Source organism: Oncorhynchus tshawytscha, linkage group LG13 (genome assembly GCF_018296145.1).
Source record: "Oncorhynchus tshawytscha isolate Ot180627B linkage group LG13, Otsh_v2.0, whole genome shotgun sequence".
In the NCBI taxonomy this organism is placed as follows: Eukaryota; Metazoa; Chordata; class Actinopteri; order Salmoniformes; family Salmonidae; genus Oncorhynchus; species Oncorhynchus tshawytscha.
The window spans coordinates 17608780-17625813 of NC_056441.1; the positions used below are offsets into that span (position 1 = coordinate 17608780).

Here is a 17034-nt window from a genome sequence, read left to right on the forward strand (position 1 = left end):
AGACAAGCTCAATGCATATAGCTGATTTTATTTAAACACATAAGGTGTGTCTATATATGGAAAAATACACGTAAACAAATGTTGCCCAATTGATTGGTCGAAAGTACAGACGACTTTCGGCCAACTAAGATTTTTTTTGGTCTGGGACAGTCCTAACCCTTGGGCAAAAGATGTGCTGAACATTGTATGATGTTTTTCAATGTTGATGGTTCTATTTTAGTACAGAAACGATTCTATACATGTATTCATCTCAACTCCTGTTATGAAAGGATCAAAACCTCCGCTAGAATACTGACCTTCTACATCCATGGACCTATCAGAGGACTAACAGGGCTTTTCAGAGTATGGACCAATAGGATTTATATATCTTTGAGTAGGGAATATCTTTGCTTCAATGCATGCATACTATCAGTTCAAAGATAAGACTTTGATGACCTACTGAGAGAGTAGCTGGAGCGCGAGAGAAAGACTGTGACAGGGAGATGGGGAAAGTGATTACTTGACAGTGAGCTTAAATCTGGAATCCTTAATCAGGGATGCAAACCCTTCGCTTTTCGGTGATATTCGCCATTTTGATCTCAATAGGCCATCCACGTGAATTGTGTAGATAAAAAGCAAAACGTTTGTGGCTGGAAAGGGGGTCTGTTTCTCATTTTGAAACCATTGACTGAGCACAGAATTCACCCCCACACGTTATATCCTCCTGATTCCTGCTTATGTAGCCGGTGCTATACTGCACCGCTGTAACTCTGCGTTGTGTGTGGTTGATAGAGACTATAAACGTGGACTTTGGAGATCAGGTAGTTTTAATCAAGCAGAACTCACTCTCTGCATCCTGCATCTGCATCCAAAAGGAAATAAAACATTTGTAGAGCACATCTGTTCTGAGAATCGTCGCCTCTTTCTACAACAGATGCACAATAGGAGGGACTGGGATCATTCGAGGAGCTAGCCATCGTTCACACATACAATAGCCTGCTAATACCTTAGCTAGCTATTAACCACATGTTGAGTTCAGAATGTTGATATCATCCTAAAAAGTACAATTACAAGTGCATCTTAACAATACCATCCACTTATGAGTAACCTCTAAATATACATCATTATTCATGAACAAAACAATGTGTGTATGACTTTGTACTTAAAAGAATATTTTCTGAAGACAGAAAAAGCATGCCTACCTCTCTCAGTGCATCAAAATGATTTGAGCACGAGCACGCCGGGCAAAACGTAAGTACACACTCCCCTTCTCCCAGGATGCAGGCATGCATAACAAATCAACACAACATATTGATATATGAACCTGGTGAAATTCACATAGTACTTTAACAACTGTTACACTTACAAGCAAAAACTCAAAACAGGAAGTACCATTTACGTATTGCGTGCGTAACTGGTACTTCCTTACTTTAACAACTGTTACACTTACAAGCAAAAACTCAAAACAGGAAGTACCAGTTACGCACGCAATACGTAAATGGTCCGATGAAGCGGATGCTAATCTACAGGACTGTTTCGCTAGCAGAGTGGAATATGTTCTGGGATTCATCCGATGGCATTGAGGAGTTTACCATATCAGTCACCGGCTTCATTAATAAGTGCATCAACGACGTCGTCCCCACAGTACGTACAGTGCATTCGGAAAGTACTCAGCCTGTCACTGTTCTCTTTAGGTGAAGGAGAGTCAGACCAAAATGCAGCGTGGCTATTGCGATCCATGTTTAATGAGACAAAGTAAACACGAATCAAATATAAAAACAATAAACGTAACACGAAAACCGAAACAGCCTAATACTGGTGCAAAGTAACACAGAGACAGGAACAAGGACAATCACCCACAAACACACAGTGAAACCCAGGCTACCTAAATATGGTTCCCAATCAGAGACAATGACTAACACCTGCCTCTGATTGAGAACCATATCAGGCCAGACATAGAAATAGACAAACAAGACATCCAACATAGAATGCCCACTCAGATCACACCCTGACCAAACAAAACATAGAAACATACAAAGCAAACTATGGTCAGGGTGTGACACAGCCCCCTTCACGTTTTCCATATATTGTTACGTTACAGCCTTAATCTAATATGTATTAAATTGTATTTCTTTCTCAGGAATCTACACATAATAACCCATAATGACAAAGCAAAAAAAGATTTTCAATATTTTTGCAAATTTATAAAAAATAAAAAAACTGAAATATAATATTTACATAAGTATTCAGACCCTTTACTCAGTACTTTGTTGAAGCACCTTTGGCAGTGATTACAGTATTGAGTCTTCTTGGGTATGACACTACAAGCTTGGCACACCTGTATTTGGGTAGTTTCTCCCATTCTTCTCTGCAGATCCTCTCAAGCTCTGTCAGGTTGGATGGGGAGCGTCGATGCACAAATGTTTTCAGGCTGTTTGAAGGTGAACCTTCACCCCAGTCTGAGGTCCTGAGCTCTCTGGAGCAGGTTTTCATCAAGGTTTCTTTGTACTTTGCTCTGTTCATCTTCCCCTAAATCCTGACTAGTCTCCCAGTCCCTGCCGCTGAAAAACATAACCACAGCATGATGCTGCCACCACCATGCTTCACCGTAGGGATGATGCCAGGTTTCCTCCAGACATGATGATTGGCATTCAGGCCAAAGGGTTCAATCTTGGTTTCATCAGAGAATCTTGTTTCTCATGGTCTGAGAGTCCTTTAGGTGCCTTTTGACAAACTCCAAGTGGGCTGTCATGTGCCTTTTATTGAGGAGTGCCTTCCATTTGGCCACTCTACAATAAAGGCCTGATTGGTGGAGTGCTGCAAAGATTGTTGTCCTTCTGGAAGGTTGTCCCATCTCCACAGAGAAAATATGGAGCTCTGTCAGAGTGACCTTCGGGTTCTTGGTCACCTCCCTGACCAAGGTCCTTCTCCCCCGATTGCTCAGTTTAGTCAGGCGGCCAGCTCTAGGAAGAGTCTTGGTGGTTCCAAACTTTTTCCATTTAAGAATTATGGAGGCCACTGTGTTCTTGTGGACCTTCAATGCTGCAGAAATATTTTGGTACTCTTCCCCCTCGACACAATCCTGTCTCGGAGCTCTATGGACCAATCCTTTGACGTCATGGCTTGGTTTTTAGCTCTGACATGCACTGTCAACTGTAGGACCTTATATAGACAGGTGGGTGCCTTTCCAAATCATGTCCAATCAATTTAATTATTATTATTATTATAAATATTTTTTTTCGCCTTTATTTAACCAGGTAGGCCAATTGAGAACAAGTTCTCATTTACAACTGCCACCTAGCCAAGATAAAGCAAAGCAGTGCGACAATAAACAACAACACAGAGTTACACGTGGGATAAACAAAAGTACAGTCAACAACACAATAGAAATATCTATATACAGTGTGTGCAAATGGAGTAAGGAGGTAAGGCAATAAATGGCCCATAGTAGTGAAGTAATTACAATTTAGCAAATTAACACTGGAGTGAAAGATGTGCAGATTATGATGTGCAAGTAGAAATACTGCAAAAAAGTAAATAAAAACAAAATGGAGATGAGGTAGGTAGTTGGATGGTGTCACACTCTGATCATTATTTGCGTTGTTTGTTTCTATGTTTTGTTTGGTCAGGGTGTGATATGAGTGGGCATTCTATGTTGCATGTCTAGTTAGTTAGTCTATGTGTTTTGGCCTGATATGGTTCTCAATCAATGACAGGTGTTTGTCATTGTCTCTGACTGGGAACCATATTTAGGTAGCCTGTTTTGTATTGTGGTTGGTGGGTTATTGTCTATGTGATGTTGCATGTCAGCACTCAGTTTCTATAGCGGTCACGTTCGTCTGGTTAGTTTGTTTTGTTTAGTGTACTTTGTGTTTTTTCGTCTATAATTAAAAGTATGTATTCACACCACGCTGCGCTTTGGTCTCCTCAATACGACGATCATGACAGATGGGCTATTTACAGATGGGCTGTGTACAGCTGCAGCGATCGGTAAGCTGCTCATATAGCTAATGCTTAAAGTTAGTGAGGGAGATATGTCTCCAACTTCAGTGATTTTTGCAATTTGTTCCAGTCATTGGCAGCAGAGAAATGGAAGGAACGGCGGCCAAAGTAGGTGTTGGCTTTGGGGATGACCAGTGAGATATACCTGCTGGAGAGCGTGCTACGGGTGGGTGTTGCTATGGTGACCAGTGAGCGGAGGCGGAGCTTTACCTAGCAAAGACTTATAGATGACCTGGAGCCAGTGGGTTTGGTGATGAATATATAGCGAGTGCCAGTCAACGAAAGCATACAGGTCACAGTGGTGGGTAGTATATGGTGCTTTGGTGACAAAACGGATGGCACTGTGATAGACTGCGTCCAGTTTGCTGAGTAGAGTGTTGGAGGCTATTTTATAAATGACATGGCGAAATAGGAAGCCGATTCTAGATTTAACTTTAGATTGGAGATGCTTAATGTGAGTCTGGAAGGAGAGTTTACAGTCTAACCAGACACCTAGGTATTTGTAGTTGTCCACATATTCTAAGCCAGAACCGTCCAGAGTAGCGGTCGACCGATTATGATTTTTCGATACCGATTATTGGAGGACCAAAAAAATCCGGTGCCGATTAATCGGACAATTTAAAAAAATATATATGTATTTGTAATAATGACAATTACAACAATACTGAATTAACACTTGTTTTAACTTAATATAAAGCATCAATAAAATCAATTTAGCCTCAAATAAATAATGAAACATGTTCAATTTGGTTTAAATAATGCAAAAACAAAGTGTTGGAGAAGAAAGTAATATGTGCCATGTAAAATATGTGCCATGTAAAAAAGCTAACGTTTAAGTTCCTTGCTCAGAACATGAGAACATATGAAAGTTGGTGGTTCCTTTTAACATGAGACTTAAATATTCCAAGGTAAGAGGTTTTAGGTTGTAGTTAATAGAGTATTTATAGGACTATTTCTCTCTATACCATTTGTATTTCAAATACCTTTGACTATTGGATGTTCTTATAGGCACTATAGTATTGCCAGTGTAACAGTATAGCTTCCGTCCCCCGCCTCGCCCCTCCCTGGGCTCGAACCAGGACCACATCGACAACAGACACACTCAAAGCATCGTTACCCATCACTCCACAAAAGCCACGGCCCTTGCAGCGCAAGGGGAATAACTACTCCAAATCTAAAAGCGAGTGACGTTTGAAACAGTATTAGCGCACACCCAGCTAACTAGTTAGCCATTTCACATTGGTTACACTAGCCATTAGGCTGATAGGCTTGAAGTCATAAACAGCGCTGTGCTTGCAAAGAGCTGCTGGAAAAACGCACGAAAGTGCTGTTTGAATGAATGATTACGGGCCTGCTGCTGCTCAGTCAGACTGCTCTACCAAATCATCAGACTTAATTATAACATAATAACACACAGAAATACGAGTCTTTGGTCATTAATATGATTGAATCCGGAAACTATAATCTCGAAAACAAAACATTTATTTCAGTGAAATACGAAACCGTTCGGTATTTTATCTAACGGGTGGCATCCAAAAGTCTAAATATTCTTGTTACATTGCACAACCTTCAATGTATGTCATAATTACGTAAAATTCTGGCAAATTAGTTCGAAATGAGCCAGGCAGCCCAAACTGTTGCATATACCCTGACTCTGCATGCAAGGGAAATTACACAATTTCACCTGGTTAATATTGCCTGCTCAGCTGGATTAGTAGTTATAACTAGTGATTATGATTGATTGTTTTTTATAAGATAAGTTTAATAGCTATTACGCCCTCCGACAAACCATCAAACAGGAAAAGCGTTAATACAGTACAAAGATCGAAGCCTACTACCTGGCTCTGACACTCGTCGGATCTGACAGGGCTTGCAAACTATCACAGAGTACGACGGAAAAACCCAGCCGCGAGCTGCCCAATGATGTGAGCCTACCAGACGAGCTAAATGCCTTCTCTGCTCGCTTTGATTCATGCAAGACTGAACCAGGCATGAGAGCACCAGCTGTTCCGGACGACTGTGTGATCATACTCCCCATAGCCAGTGTGCGTAAGACCTTTAAACATGGTTAACATTCACAAGGCCTGACATATTTCCATGATGCATACTCCGAGCATGCGCTGACCTCTATACCAGGCTGTGTCAGAGAAAGGTCCTGAAAATTGTCAACGACTCCAGGGTACCAAAGGACCCTGAACAGATTCTACCCCAAGCCATGAGACTGCTAAATAGTTAAGCCTGGTAGCTATTTAGTTAACTATTTAACTCTCTGAATTTACTCATTTTGCACTAACTTTTCTGACACATACGCTTCTGCTACTGTTTATTATCAGTCACTTATTCCTAGTTATACTGTATGTACATATCTACCTCAATGACCTCGTACCCATGCACATGGACTCGGTACTGGTACTCCCTGTATATAGCCATGTTTACTCATTGTGTATTTATTATTCTTTTTCTATTATTTCTGTTATTTTAGTTAGGAAGGGCCCATAAGTAATAATTTCACTGATAGTCTACCCCTACTGTTTACGACGCATGTGATAAATAACATTTGATCTGATATCAAACAGAGTTCAGAGCGTGATGTCAGATATGTCATATCAGAATGAGCGCTTCATCCAATATCACGTGACAGCTGTGATCAGCCAGCCGCGTCCCCTACTAGCCGTCACCTGCTTGTCTCCGCCAGTTATTTCAGCCGTGATGAGGAGCTGGGTGTGAAGGCACGTATGAGTCTTCTGTTGTTGCGTTTGCTTCTAATTATTGGAGCAGCTAGCAGCCTGTTAGAACCAAGAGCACAGGGCAGTTTGACTTCGCCGTCACGCAGCCTCTGAGGGACGGGAAAATGGGATACCTAGTCAGTTGAAAACTGAATGCGTTCAACTGAAATGTCTTCATGTCTTAAGCCAACCCCTCTGAATCAGTGCCATAACAGAGCACAGTGACAGTCATGCTTGCACCTTTACATCGCTGAAAACTGCGTATCTTTTGCCCACAAAACATTCAAAAGTTATGCACCCTATTACCGGAGCTACCTTTCCTTTTTGTACCACAATTCATACGCATTTATATCATTTCATAAACCACTCGCAGGCCGCTAATCGGTGGTTAGATAGCAAACAACCTTGTTTAGTCATGTTACCTAGCTAGCTAACAACCTGGTAACTTGACCAATAGGCTATTCACAAATTTGGATGGCACGGGAAGAACAGAAAAGAGAGGCCTACTACTCTGTACCGTTATTCTTTGCCTGGTATCGCATCCTTAGTCAAATGTTGGTATTGTGACAACACAAGCACATATTTGGGCCCTCACCAGTTTGCATCCCTGTTAATAGTCAAATTGCCACGTCCGTTTGTGATATTACAACAACAAAGACTGCAAACAACCAACTCTGTTTTTTTCCTCTGACATCACTGCATGTGTGATAGAATAGCAGCATATGTACTGCAATTTTTAACCTTGATGCTCCTCAGCTCTGCTCGCTATTGTTATTTTACTGCTGCTCTTTAATGATTTGTTACTTTTATTTCTTTCTTTTTTTCACTTATACATGTTTTACTTAACACATTTTTCTAAGTAAGCATTTCACTGTAAGTGTATTTGGTGCATGTGACAAATGTTTCTCTTCTCTTCCCATTTTACTTCCTTCTCATCCTTATGTTTCTCATCCTTCCCTTCTGCTAATTCCCTTTCACTCACTCTTTCTCCATCTCTCTCTCCATCCCCCCACTCTCCCCATCTCTCCATCCCCCTCTCTCTATCTCTCCCCCTCTATATCTCTACACTCTCTCTCTCTACCGCTCTCTCCATCTTTCCATCCCCCTCTCTATCCATCTCTCATCTCCCTCTCTCTATCTCTCTCCATCCCCCTTTCTCCCCTCTCTCCATCTCTCCTTACCCCCTCTCCCCATCTCTCCATCCCTTTCTATCCCCCTCTCCCCATCTCTCTCTCCCTCTCAGTCACTCCTTGAGGCCCACGACATGGTAGCCTCTAAGTGCTATGAGGCCGTGCCCCCAGTGGAGCTGTTTAATGAGGAGCTGGGGAACAGTTCTCTGATGCAGGCTGATGCTGTACGCATGATCGGCATCCGCAAGAAGGCTGGAGAACCACTGGTGAGCGAGTGTGAGAGTGAGTGTGTGTGAGAGTGAGAGTGAGTGTGGGAGAGATCGAGAGGGAGTGAGATGAAGAGTTTGTGTGTGTGCGTGCGTGCGCGCGTTTCTGCATCTCTGCACAGATTTCATTGACCATCTATCTGCTCCTTCCCTCTCTCAGGGAGTGACGTTCAGAGTGGAGAAGGAGGAGCTGGTCATCGCTAGGATCCTCCATGGAGGAATGATTGACAGGCAGGGTCTGCTGCACGTGGGTGACATCATAAAGGAAGTGAATGGGCGGGACGTAGGGAACAACCCCACTGAGCTGCAGGAGATGCTGAAGGACTGCAGCGGAGGAATCACTCTGAAGATACTGCCTAGTTATAGAGATGCACCCGCCCCACCACAGGTACACACACACATGCTCATACAAACACAGCACATGCAGGGACACACACATGGATGTACATGTGTGCCCTCTCACACTCGAGCATTCATGCTCTCTCTCTCTCTCTCTCTCTCTCTCTCTCTCTCTCCCCCTCTCCCCTCGCACCTCTCTCTCCCTCTTTTTCTCTTCCTCTCTCTCACTCTCTCTCTCCCTATCCCTCTCTCTCCCCCTCTCCCCTCGCTTTCTCTCTCTCTCTCTCTCTCTCTCTCTCTCTCTCTCTCTCTCCTCTCTCTCTCCCTATCCCTCTCCCTCTCCTCCTCTCCCTCTCTCCCTCTCTCCCTATCTCTCTCTCCCTCTCTCCCTATCCCTCTCTCTCTCCCTATCCCTCTCTCTCTCCCTATCCCCCTCTCTCTCCCTATCCCCCTCTCTCTCTCCTCCTCTCTCTCTCTCTCTCTCTCTCTCTCTCTCCCTATCCCTCTCTCTCTCCCTATCCCTCTCTCTCTCTCTCTCTCTCTCTCTCTATCCCTCTCTCTCTCCCTATCCCTCTCTCTCCTCCTCTCTCTCTCTCCCTATCCCCCTCTCTCTCCTCCTCTCTCCCTCTCTCCCTATCTCTCTCTCTCCTCCTCTCTCCCTCTCTCCCCATCTCTCTCTCTCCTCCTCTCTCCCTCTCTCCCCATCTCTCTCTCTCCTCCTCTCTCCCTCTCTCCCTATCCCTCTCTCTCCTCCTCTCTCCCTCTCTCCCTATCCCTCTCTCCTCCTCTCTCCCTCTCTCCCTATTCCCCCTCTCGCTCCTCCTCTCTCCCTATCCCCCTCTCGCTCCTCCTCTCTCTCTATCCCCCTCTCTCTCCTCCTCTCTCCCTCTCCCTATCGCTCTCTCTCTGTCCTTCTTTCTCACCCGTCACATGTACTCCATCACTTAAACAGCCACATGAATAGATACAATCACGCAAGTCCACACACAGACACACACACTCACAGACTGCTCCTGTTTGGCTGTGTAACAGCTGCAGATGTTTGGTGGTGGTGGTGGTGGACTGGTAGTGAAGTGAGTCCTGGGGCTGTCCCAGAATGCCCTGCTCTGGAATCTGAACCCTGGCTGAGAGCCCTATTAATAACCCTCCACATGATATCTGGGCCAGGGAGACACACACACACAAATGTAGACACGTACAGGCACACACACGCTCGTACGCCGGCATGCACATAGACCCAGACACACACAAAAACACACACACAGACACACACACACACATGAAACAACTACTGTACTCTGGCATGCATGCTCACACACACATATGCGCTGTACACACACTCACATCTATCCCGACACCTGCTCTACAAGTAGTGCAAACAAGCACACACACACACGCCAACTGACACACACACCTACTGACATATACGCACACACACATGCATGCATGCTCTTACTGAACAGACACACACGCCAACACTGTACATACTCACACACACTATCTCAAATGTCACACACACACATCCAGTCCGGATCTTGTTTGAGAGTTTCTGTCTGGCTGCCAGTGTAAGCTGACAGTGCCCAGACCACTCACCTCTCTTGGCAAATATCTCTGTTGGCAGTGTGTGTGTGTGTGTGTGTGTGTAGTATAAATATCCACTTAGTGCTGCTTTGTACCCAAACTTCTCTAACACTTCAAAACACTAATCCTTCCACTAACCTTATCTACCTAGCTGTTGTGTGTAGTAAAACACTAATCCTTCCACTAACCGTATCTACCTAGCTGTTGTGTGTAGAAAAGCACTATTTTGACTGTATATAGTTATAGTTTGGTTGTCGAATCACCTTTGATTAACATCAAACCTCCCTTTTCTCAGGTGTACGTGCAACCCCACTTTGACTACGATCCAGCAAATGACCATCTGATCCCCTGCCGAGAGGCGGGGATTGGCTTCAAGAGGGGGGACCTCCTTCAGATCGTCAACAGGGAGGACCCCAACTGGTGGCAGGTGATGATGGTGGTGATCCTCAATAACAACAATACATATTTTTTTGTACTGGTTTAATATTGGTTTGTAACTTCTACTGGTTTCTACGGGTCTCTGCTGGTTTTATATTGGTTTGTAACTTCTATTGATTTCTACTGGTTTCTATGGGTCTCTGCTGGTTTTATATTGGTTTGTAACTTCTACTGGTTTTATATTGGTTTGTAACTTCTACAGATTTCTACTGGTTATATATTGGTTTGTAACTTCTACAGGTTTCTACTGGTTTTATATTGGTTTGTAACTTTACAGATTTCTACTGGTTTTATATTGGTTTGTAACTTCTACTGGTTTCTACTGGTTTTATATTGGTTTGTACCTTCTACTGGTTTCTACTGGTTTTATATTGGTTTGTAACTTCTACTGGTTTCTACTGGTTTAATATTGGTTTGTAACTTCTACTGGTTTCTATGGTCTCTGCTGCTTTTATATTGGTTTGTAACGTCTACTGGTTTTATGGTCTTGGTTTTATATTGGTTTGATTTCTACTGGTTTTATATTGGTTTGTAACTTCTACTGATTTCTACTGGTTTTATTTTACTTGTATTTCTACTGGTTTTATATTGGTTTGTAACTTCTACAGGTTTCTACTGGTTTTATATTGGTTTGTAACTTCTACAGATTTCTACTGGTTTTATATTGGTTTGTAACTTCTACTGGTTTCTACTGGTTTTATATTGGTTTGTACCTTCTACTGGTTTCTACTGGTTTTATATTGGTTTGTAACTTCTACTGGTTTTATATTGGTTTGTAACTTCTACTGATTTCTACTGGTTTTATTTTGGCTTGTACCTTCTACTGGTTTTATATTGGTTTGTAACTTCTACTGGTTTCTACTGGTTTTATATTGGTTTGTAACTTCTACTGATTTCTACTGGTTTTATATTGGTTTGTAACTTCTACTGATTTCTACTGGTTTTATATTGGTTTGTATCTCCTACTGATTTCTACTGGTTTTATATTGGTTTGTAACCTTCTGATTTCTACTGGTTTTATATTGGTTTGTAACTTCTACTGGTCTCTACTGGTTTTCTACTGGTTGTTTACTGGTTGGGTAATACAGTTTTTTTAACGTCTGGTGTGCTCTCCTGTGATAGGCGTGTCATGTGGTTGGTGGAGCCACTGGACTGATCCCCAGTCAGTTCCTGGAGGAGAAGAGGAAAGCCTTCGTCCCAAGAGATTTTGATGGCTCAGGTACGGCTTGACTTTGCCTCCTAGCTCCATTTTCAGCTAGATGAGCTATACTGAGCTGACTGGCAACTTTGAGTGGACCTTTTACATAATGTAGCCAGTGACTGCTTGGATTTGAATCAGTGGAGAGCACTTTGAATTGTTTAGTTGGTCTGCCACTGTGAGGCCGCCTTGCCTGCCAGGCTGAGGGCAATGAGGTCATGAGATAATTACTCAGTAGCGCTCCATAGAATGGGTTATGGTGCCCCCTTCTGGCCTTCGGATGCAGAAGACAGACAGGGAAGACGCTTGCACCAGTATTGATATGTGAATATGTGTGTGTGTATGCAACAGGGATCCTGTGCGGTACGATAACTGGAAAGAAGAAGAAAAAGATGATGTACTTAACAGCCAGGAATGCAGGTGAGCATTCATACTCGTCTCTCATTAGCTGATTCTGTCATGGCTCATTCTTCTAATTGGTTTTGTGCTGGGGCTTCCTGACTGTGTAGTTCCCCCATTTACTAATCAGCATTTTACATCCCCATTCCCTTCTTTTATTGACTGACAACACTACATTCTCCTCTGTGATTGGCCTACTCTTGTGTGTCCCTCTCTGTGATTGGCTGAGAGCAGAGTTTGACAGGCACGAGCTGCAAATCTATGAGGAGGTGGCCAAGATGCCCCCATTCCAGAGGAAGACTCTAGTTCTGATTGGAGCCCAGGGGGTGGGCCGACGCAGCCTCAAGAACCGACTGGTGGTCCTTAACCCAACATGCTTCGGAACCACCATTCCCTGTGAGTCTAGAACCAATACCGTTCTAATTCTATTTCTATTTTAGAACCCTCATCCAGAATCTAATGGACCACTGTCTGAACAGACAGAACCCCTTGGAGTACGTTTCATTTGGCTGCTTTAAGTCAGCTTGTCTCTTGATCTTCCCCTTTGCTCTACTGTTCTTCTTATATTCCTGTTCATTCTTTCTCCATCTCTCTCCCACATCCCTTTCTCCATCTCTCTCCCACATCCCTTTCTCCATCTCTCTAACCCCTTTTCTCTTCTTGTCTCTCCTCCCGCTCCTCCCTCAGTCACCTCCCGGCGTCCCCGTGACGATGAGCTGGACGGTAAGTCGTACCGGTTTGTGACGCGGACGGAGATGGAGGCGGACGTGAAGGCGGGCGGCTACCTAGAGCACGGCGAGTACGACGGGAACCTCTACGGAACCAAGATGGACTCCATCCACGAGGTGGTGGACACGGGGCGCACCTGCATCCTGGACGTCAACCCACAGGTCAAATCAAATAAAACTATTTCAAGTGCATTTAAAAAGCACAATAAAAAAAGAACAGGGTAGAATCCCAGTATAAGATACTCTACATGGTCTGTCTGTCTGTTTGTCATCTGTAGCTGGTTCACTGACCCTCTCTCTGTCTGGACAGTAGGCTCTGAAGGTACTAAAGACTGCAGAGTTCATGCCGTATGTGGTGTTCATTGCAGCACCAGAGTTTGAGACGCTCAAGGCCATGCACAAAGCTACGGTGGACGCTGGAATCACCACCAAACAACTCACGGTCAGGACCTTTCCTGGGCATAGACACTGAGCCGCTTAATCCCGGTGTATTTTCACGTTGCTTTCTGGTATCCTTCCATTGTTATGTGATTTTAGGGCATTCTGTAGTTTTTTATGGAACATTCTATTGCTAGAACACACAACACTCACATAGTGTACTGTGCTTGTTAGCCACTGCTTCTCAGGAAAAAGCACAAACCGAGAGACACACACACACACTCACCCTCTGTCTCTGTCCCTGTCAGGATGTGGATTTGAGGAAGACTGTTGATGAGAGTGCTCGTATCCAGAGGACCTACAACCACTACTTTGACCTCGCCATCACCAACGACAACCTGGACCGCGCCTTCCAAACGCTACAGGCAGCCGTCGACAAACTCTGCTCCGAACCACAGTGGGTCCCCGTCAACTGGGTCTACTGAACCCCAACCGGACACTGACCGGTCAACTTGACCGTGTATGTGTTCGACCACAGAGACAGGGGAAAGGAAAGGAGGAAGGGTGTTCGGCAGGGACTTTGACGGGGAAAACCCAAACCAACCGCCTCGTCCCTCTCTCCCTTCCTCCTGCACACAATGCACATTTTTTTCTACTCGAAACTCAAAGGCAAATAGTTCTTATTTATTTTAATATTTGTAACTTTTTACGAAATATCTTTCTATTCATACCAACGTGGAATTCAGAAACATGGAAAAAATAAAAAGGCCAAACATCACGGCCATATTTATTTGTTGTTGTTATGTTTGTTTGTTTTTTTGTAGTTGTTCCTCTGAGAACTAATGATGTTTGTTTGTTTCTCCGAGGACTCTGCTTTGAAAGAGTTTTTATTATTGTTATATCAACACAGTTCAAGAACGAAGTTCAAGAACGACACTATGGAATATTCCAGAACTATGAGCAGTGTTGCCAAGGAAACCTGTTTACAGCGCTCGTTATTGCCATGACAACTACCGTGTCTCAGTCCAAATCCTGTGAAGCCCAGCCTTGTGATTGTCGTAGGACCTCCCACCCCACTCCAAAGAAAATTCCCTACAGTGCCCTGTAGTATGTACTGTAGTTAGCTACCCCTTGATTGGTTTGTGTTTATCGCTTTAGAATTATGACTTAAGAAAAATTGACTTATTGTCTGAATATCTAACCCTCACACATCCCACAAAGAGAATGAAGGGAAAAAGCTTTACACTTTACATTGTAGTATTGAATATCAGGATCAAAACACCGTGTCTGTGTTTCATTCATGTCTTTCTTTGAGTTGTCTATACTTTTATTTTAGTACCGTAGGATTCACTGTCTTTCGTTGCTACAGTGATCTTTTTAGCTAAGTGACATTTTTGTCTCGCTTGATCCTTTGCTTTGAGTTGTTGTTTTCGAATATTGAACAAATACTACATCCTGTTTTGAAGCGTTCTGTCTGTGTTGTGTCGACAGCATGACCATCAGAATACCACTCACCATCTACCCTAATCTGTATGTAAGGTGCTTATTGTTGTTTTTTAATCTGTTGCTATCCCACAGTCCTCTCCTCCAGTATCACATCTCCAAAACCCTCCTGCACTGTAACCTAAATACTACATTCTGTTTCCTGTGGTCACTCTGAAAGATTTCCCAACTGGTGACCAATAACAGACATCTCTAATAGCAATACATTGTTACAATAAATTAACTGAAATCCAGCTGGAAAGTTGTCCTTTTTTGTTTTGGGTAATGGTTATGTTTATATTTAATGCAGTAATATTTAAAGCCATTCAGAGACATTGGATTGTTCATAAATATACAGTATATTTTATTAAAAACACAGAATGCATAGTTTTGTGGCAGCATTGCAACTATGTAGAATTGTGAAATTGCAGAATGCACCATATTGATATTCTCCTGAAAAGCATGATAATCTAACAAATAGCAATATGCTATGACTTGATGTTTTACAGAGGTAATACATCTACATACATACACATTCTGACTAAGCCATACCACTAGATCTAACAGTACCAGCAACTGGGATCAGTCCATAATCTCAAAATGAGTTATAGAATATCTTGTCTGTAGATAGTGAGTGGTATGTTCATAAACTGAATAAACATTTTGTTTTATATACATTACCAGTCAAAGGTTTTTCTTTATTTGTACTATTTTCTACATTGTAGACTAATAGTGAAGACATCAAATGATAAAATAACACATATGGAATAATGTAGTAACCAAAAAAGTGTTAAACAAATCAAAAAATACATTTTATATTTGAGATTCTTCAAAGTAGCCACCCTTTGCCTTGATGACAGCTTTGCACACTCTTGGCATTCTCTCAACCAGCTTCATGAGGTAGTCAGCTGGAATGAATTTCAATTAACACGTGTGCCTTGTTAAAAGTTCATTTGTGGAATGTCTTTCCTTATTGCGTTTGAGCCAATCAGTTGTGTTATGACAAGGTAGGGTTGGAATACAGAAGATAGCCCTATTTGCTAAAAGACCAAGTCCATATTATGGCAAGAACATCTCAAATAAGCAAAGATAAATAACAGTCCATCATTACTTTAAGACATGAAGGTCAGTCAATCTGGAAAATGTCAAGAACTTTGAAAGTTTCTTCAAGTGCAGTGGCAAAAACCATCAAGTGCTATGATGAAACTGGCTCTCATGAGGACCGCCACAGGAATGGAAGAGGAATGATAGTCCCACTAAGCGCTAACCAGATGGGATGGTGTATCGCTGCAGAATGCTGTGGTAGCCATGCTGGTTGTGTGCTTTGAATTCTAAATAATCACTGACAGTGTCACCAGCAAGTACCTCTACTGCAGAGGATACGTTCATTAGAGTTAACTGCACCTCAAATTGCAGCCCAAATAAATGCTTCACAGAGTTCAAGTAACAGACAAATCTCAACATCAACTGTTCAGAGGAGACTAAATGAATCAGGCCTTCATGGTCAAATTGCTGCAAAGAAACCACTACTAAAGGACATCAATAAGAAGAAGAGACTTGCTTGGGCCAAGAAAAATGAGCAATGGACATTAGACTGGTGTAAATCTGTCCTTTGATATTTGATATTTTTGTTTCCAACCGCCATTTATTTTTGAGATGCAGAGTAGGTGAATGGATGATCTCCGCATGTGTGGTTCCCACCGTGAAGCATGGAGGAGGAGGTGTGATGTTGCTTTGCTGGTGACACTGTCAGTGATTATTTAGAATTCAAAGCACACAACCAGCATGGCTACCACAGCATTCTGCAGCGATACACCATCCCATCTGGTTAGCGCTTAGTGGGACTATCATTTGTTTTCCAACAGGACAATGACCCAACACACCTCAAGGCTGTTTAAGGGCTATTTGAACAAGAAGGAGAATGATGGAGTGCTGCATCAGATGACCTGGCCTCCACAATCACTCAACCTCAACCCAATTTTTTTATTTTTTTATTTTACCTTTATTTAACTAGGCAAGTCAGTTAAGAACAAATTCTTATTTTCAATGACGGCCTAGGAACAGTGGGTTAACTGCCTGTTCAGGGGCAGAACGACAGATTTGTACCTTGTCAGCTCGGGGGTTTGGAATGAGTTGGACCGCAGAGTGAAAGAAAAGCAGCCAACAAGTGCTCAGAATATGTGGGAACTCCTTCAAGACTGTTGGAAAAGCATTCCAGGTGAAGCTGGTTGAGAGAATGCCAAGAGTTTGCAAAGCTGTCATCAAGGCAAAGGGTGACTACTCTGAATAATTAATTTCACACTTTTTTGGTTACTACATGATTCTATATGTGTTATTTAATTGTTTTGATGTCTTCACTATTATTCTACAATGTAGAAAATATACAAA

The 17034-nt window shown here is 42.8% G+C and overlaps 1 protein-coding gene across 4 annotated transcripts in view; it reads left to right on the plus strand.

Moving 5' to 3' along the window:
- The window catches only part of pals2b (protein associated with LIN7 2, MAGUK family member b), an 80557-nt gene extending 65657 nt beyond the window's left edge, over positions 1-14900 (plus strand). For all 4 annotated transcript variants that reach the window (XM_042295266.1, XM_042295268.1, XM_042295267.1 and 1 more), the window contains 9 exons: positions 7951-8103; positions 8264-8491; positions 10319-10450; positions 11584-11680; positions 12011-12079; positions 12293-12454; positions 12746-12948; positions 13100-13228; positions 13473-14900. In XM_042295266.1, the coding sequence (XP_042151200.1) occupies positions 7951-8103; positions 8264-8491; positions 10319-10450; positions 11584-11680; positions 12011-12079; positions 12293-12454; positions 12746-12948; positions 13100-13228; positions 13473-13649 (1350 nt within the window). In that variant the 3' untranslated portion in view covers positions 13650-14900. The remainder of the gene's footprint in view (positions 1-7950; positions 8104-8263; positions 8492-10318; positions 10451-11583; positions 11681-12010; positions 12080-12292; positions 12455-12745; positions 12949-13099; positions 13229-13472) is intronic.
- Positions 14901-17034: the final 2134 nt, after the last annotated feature.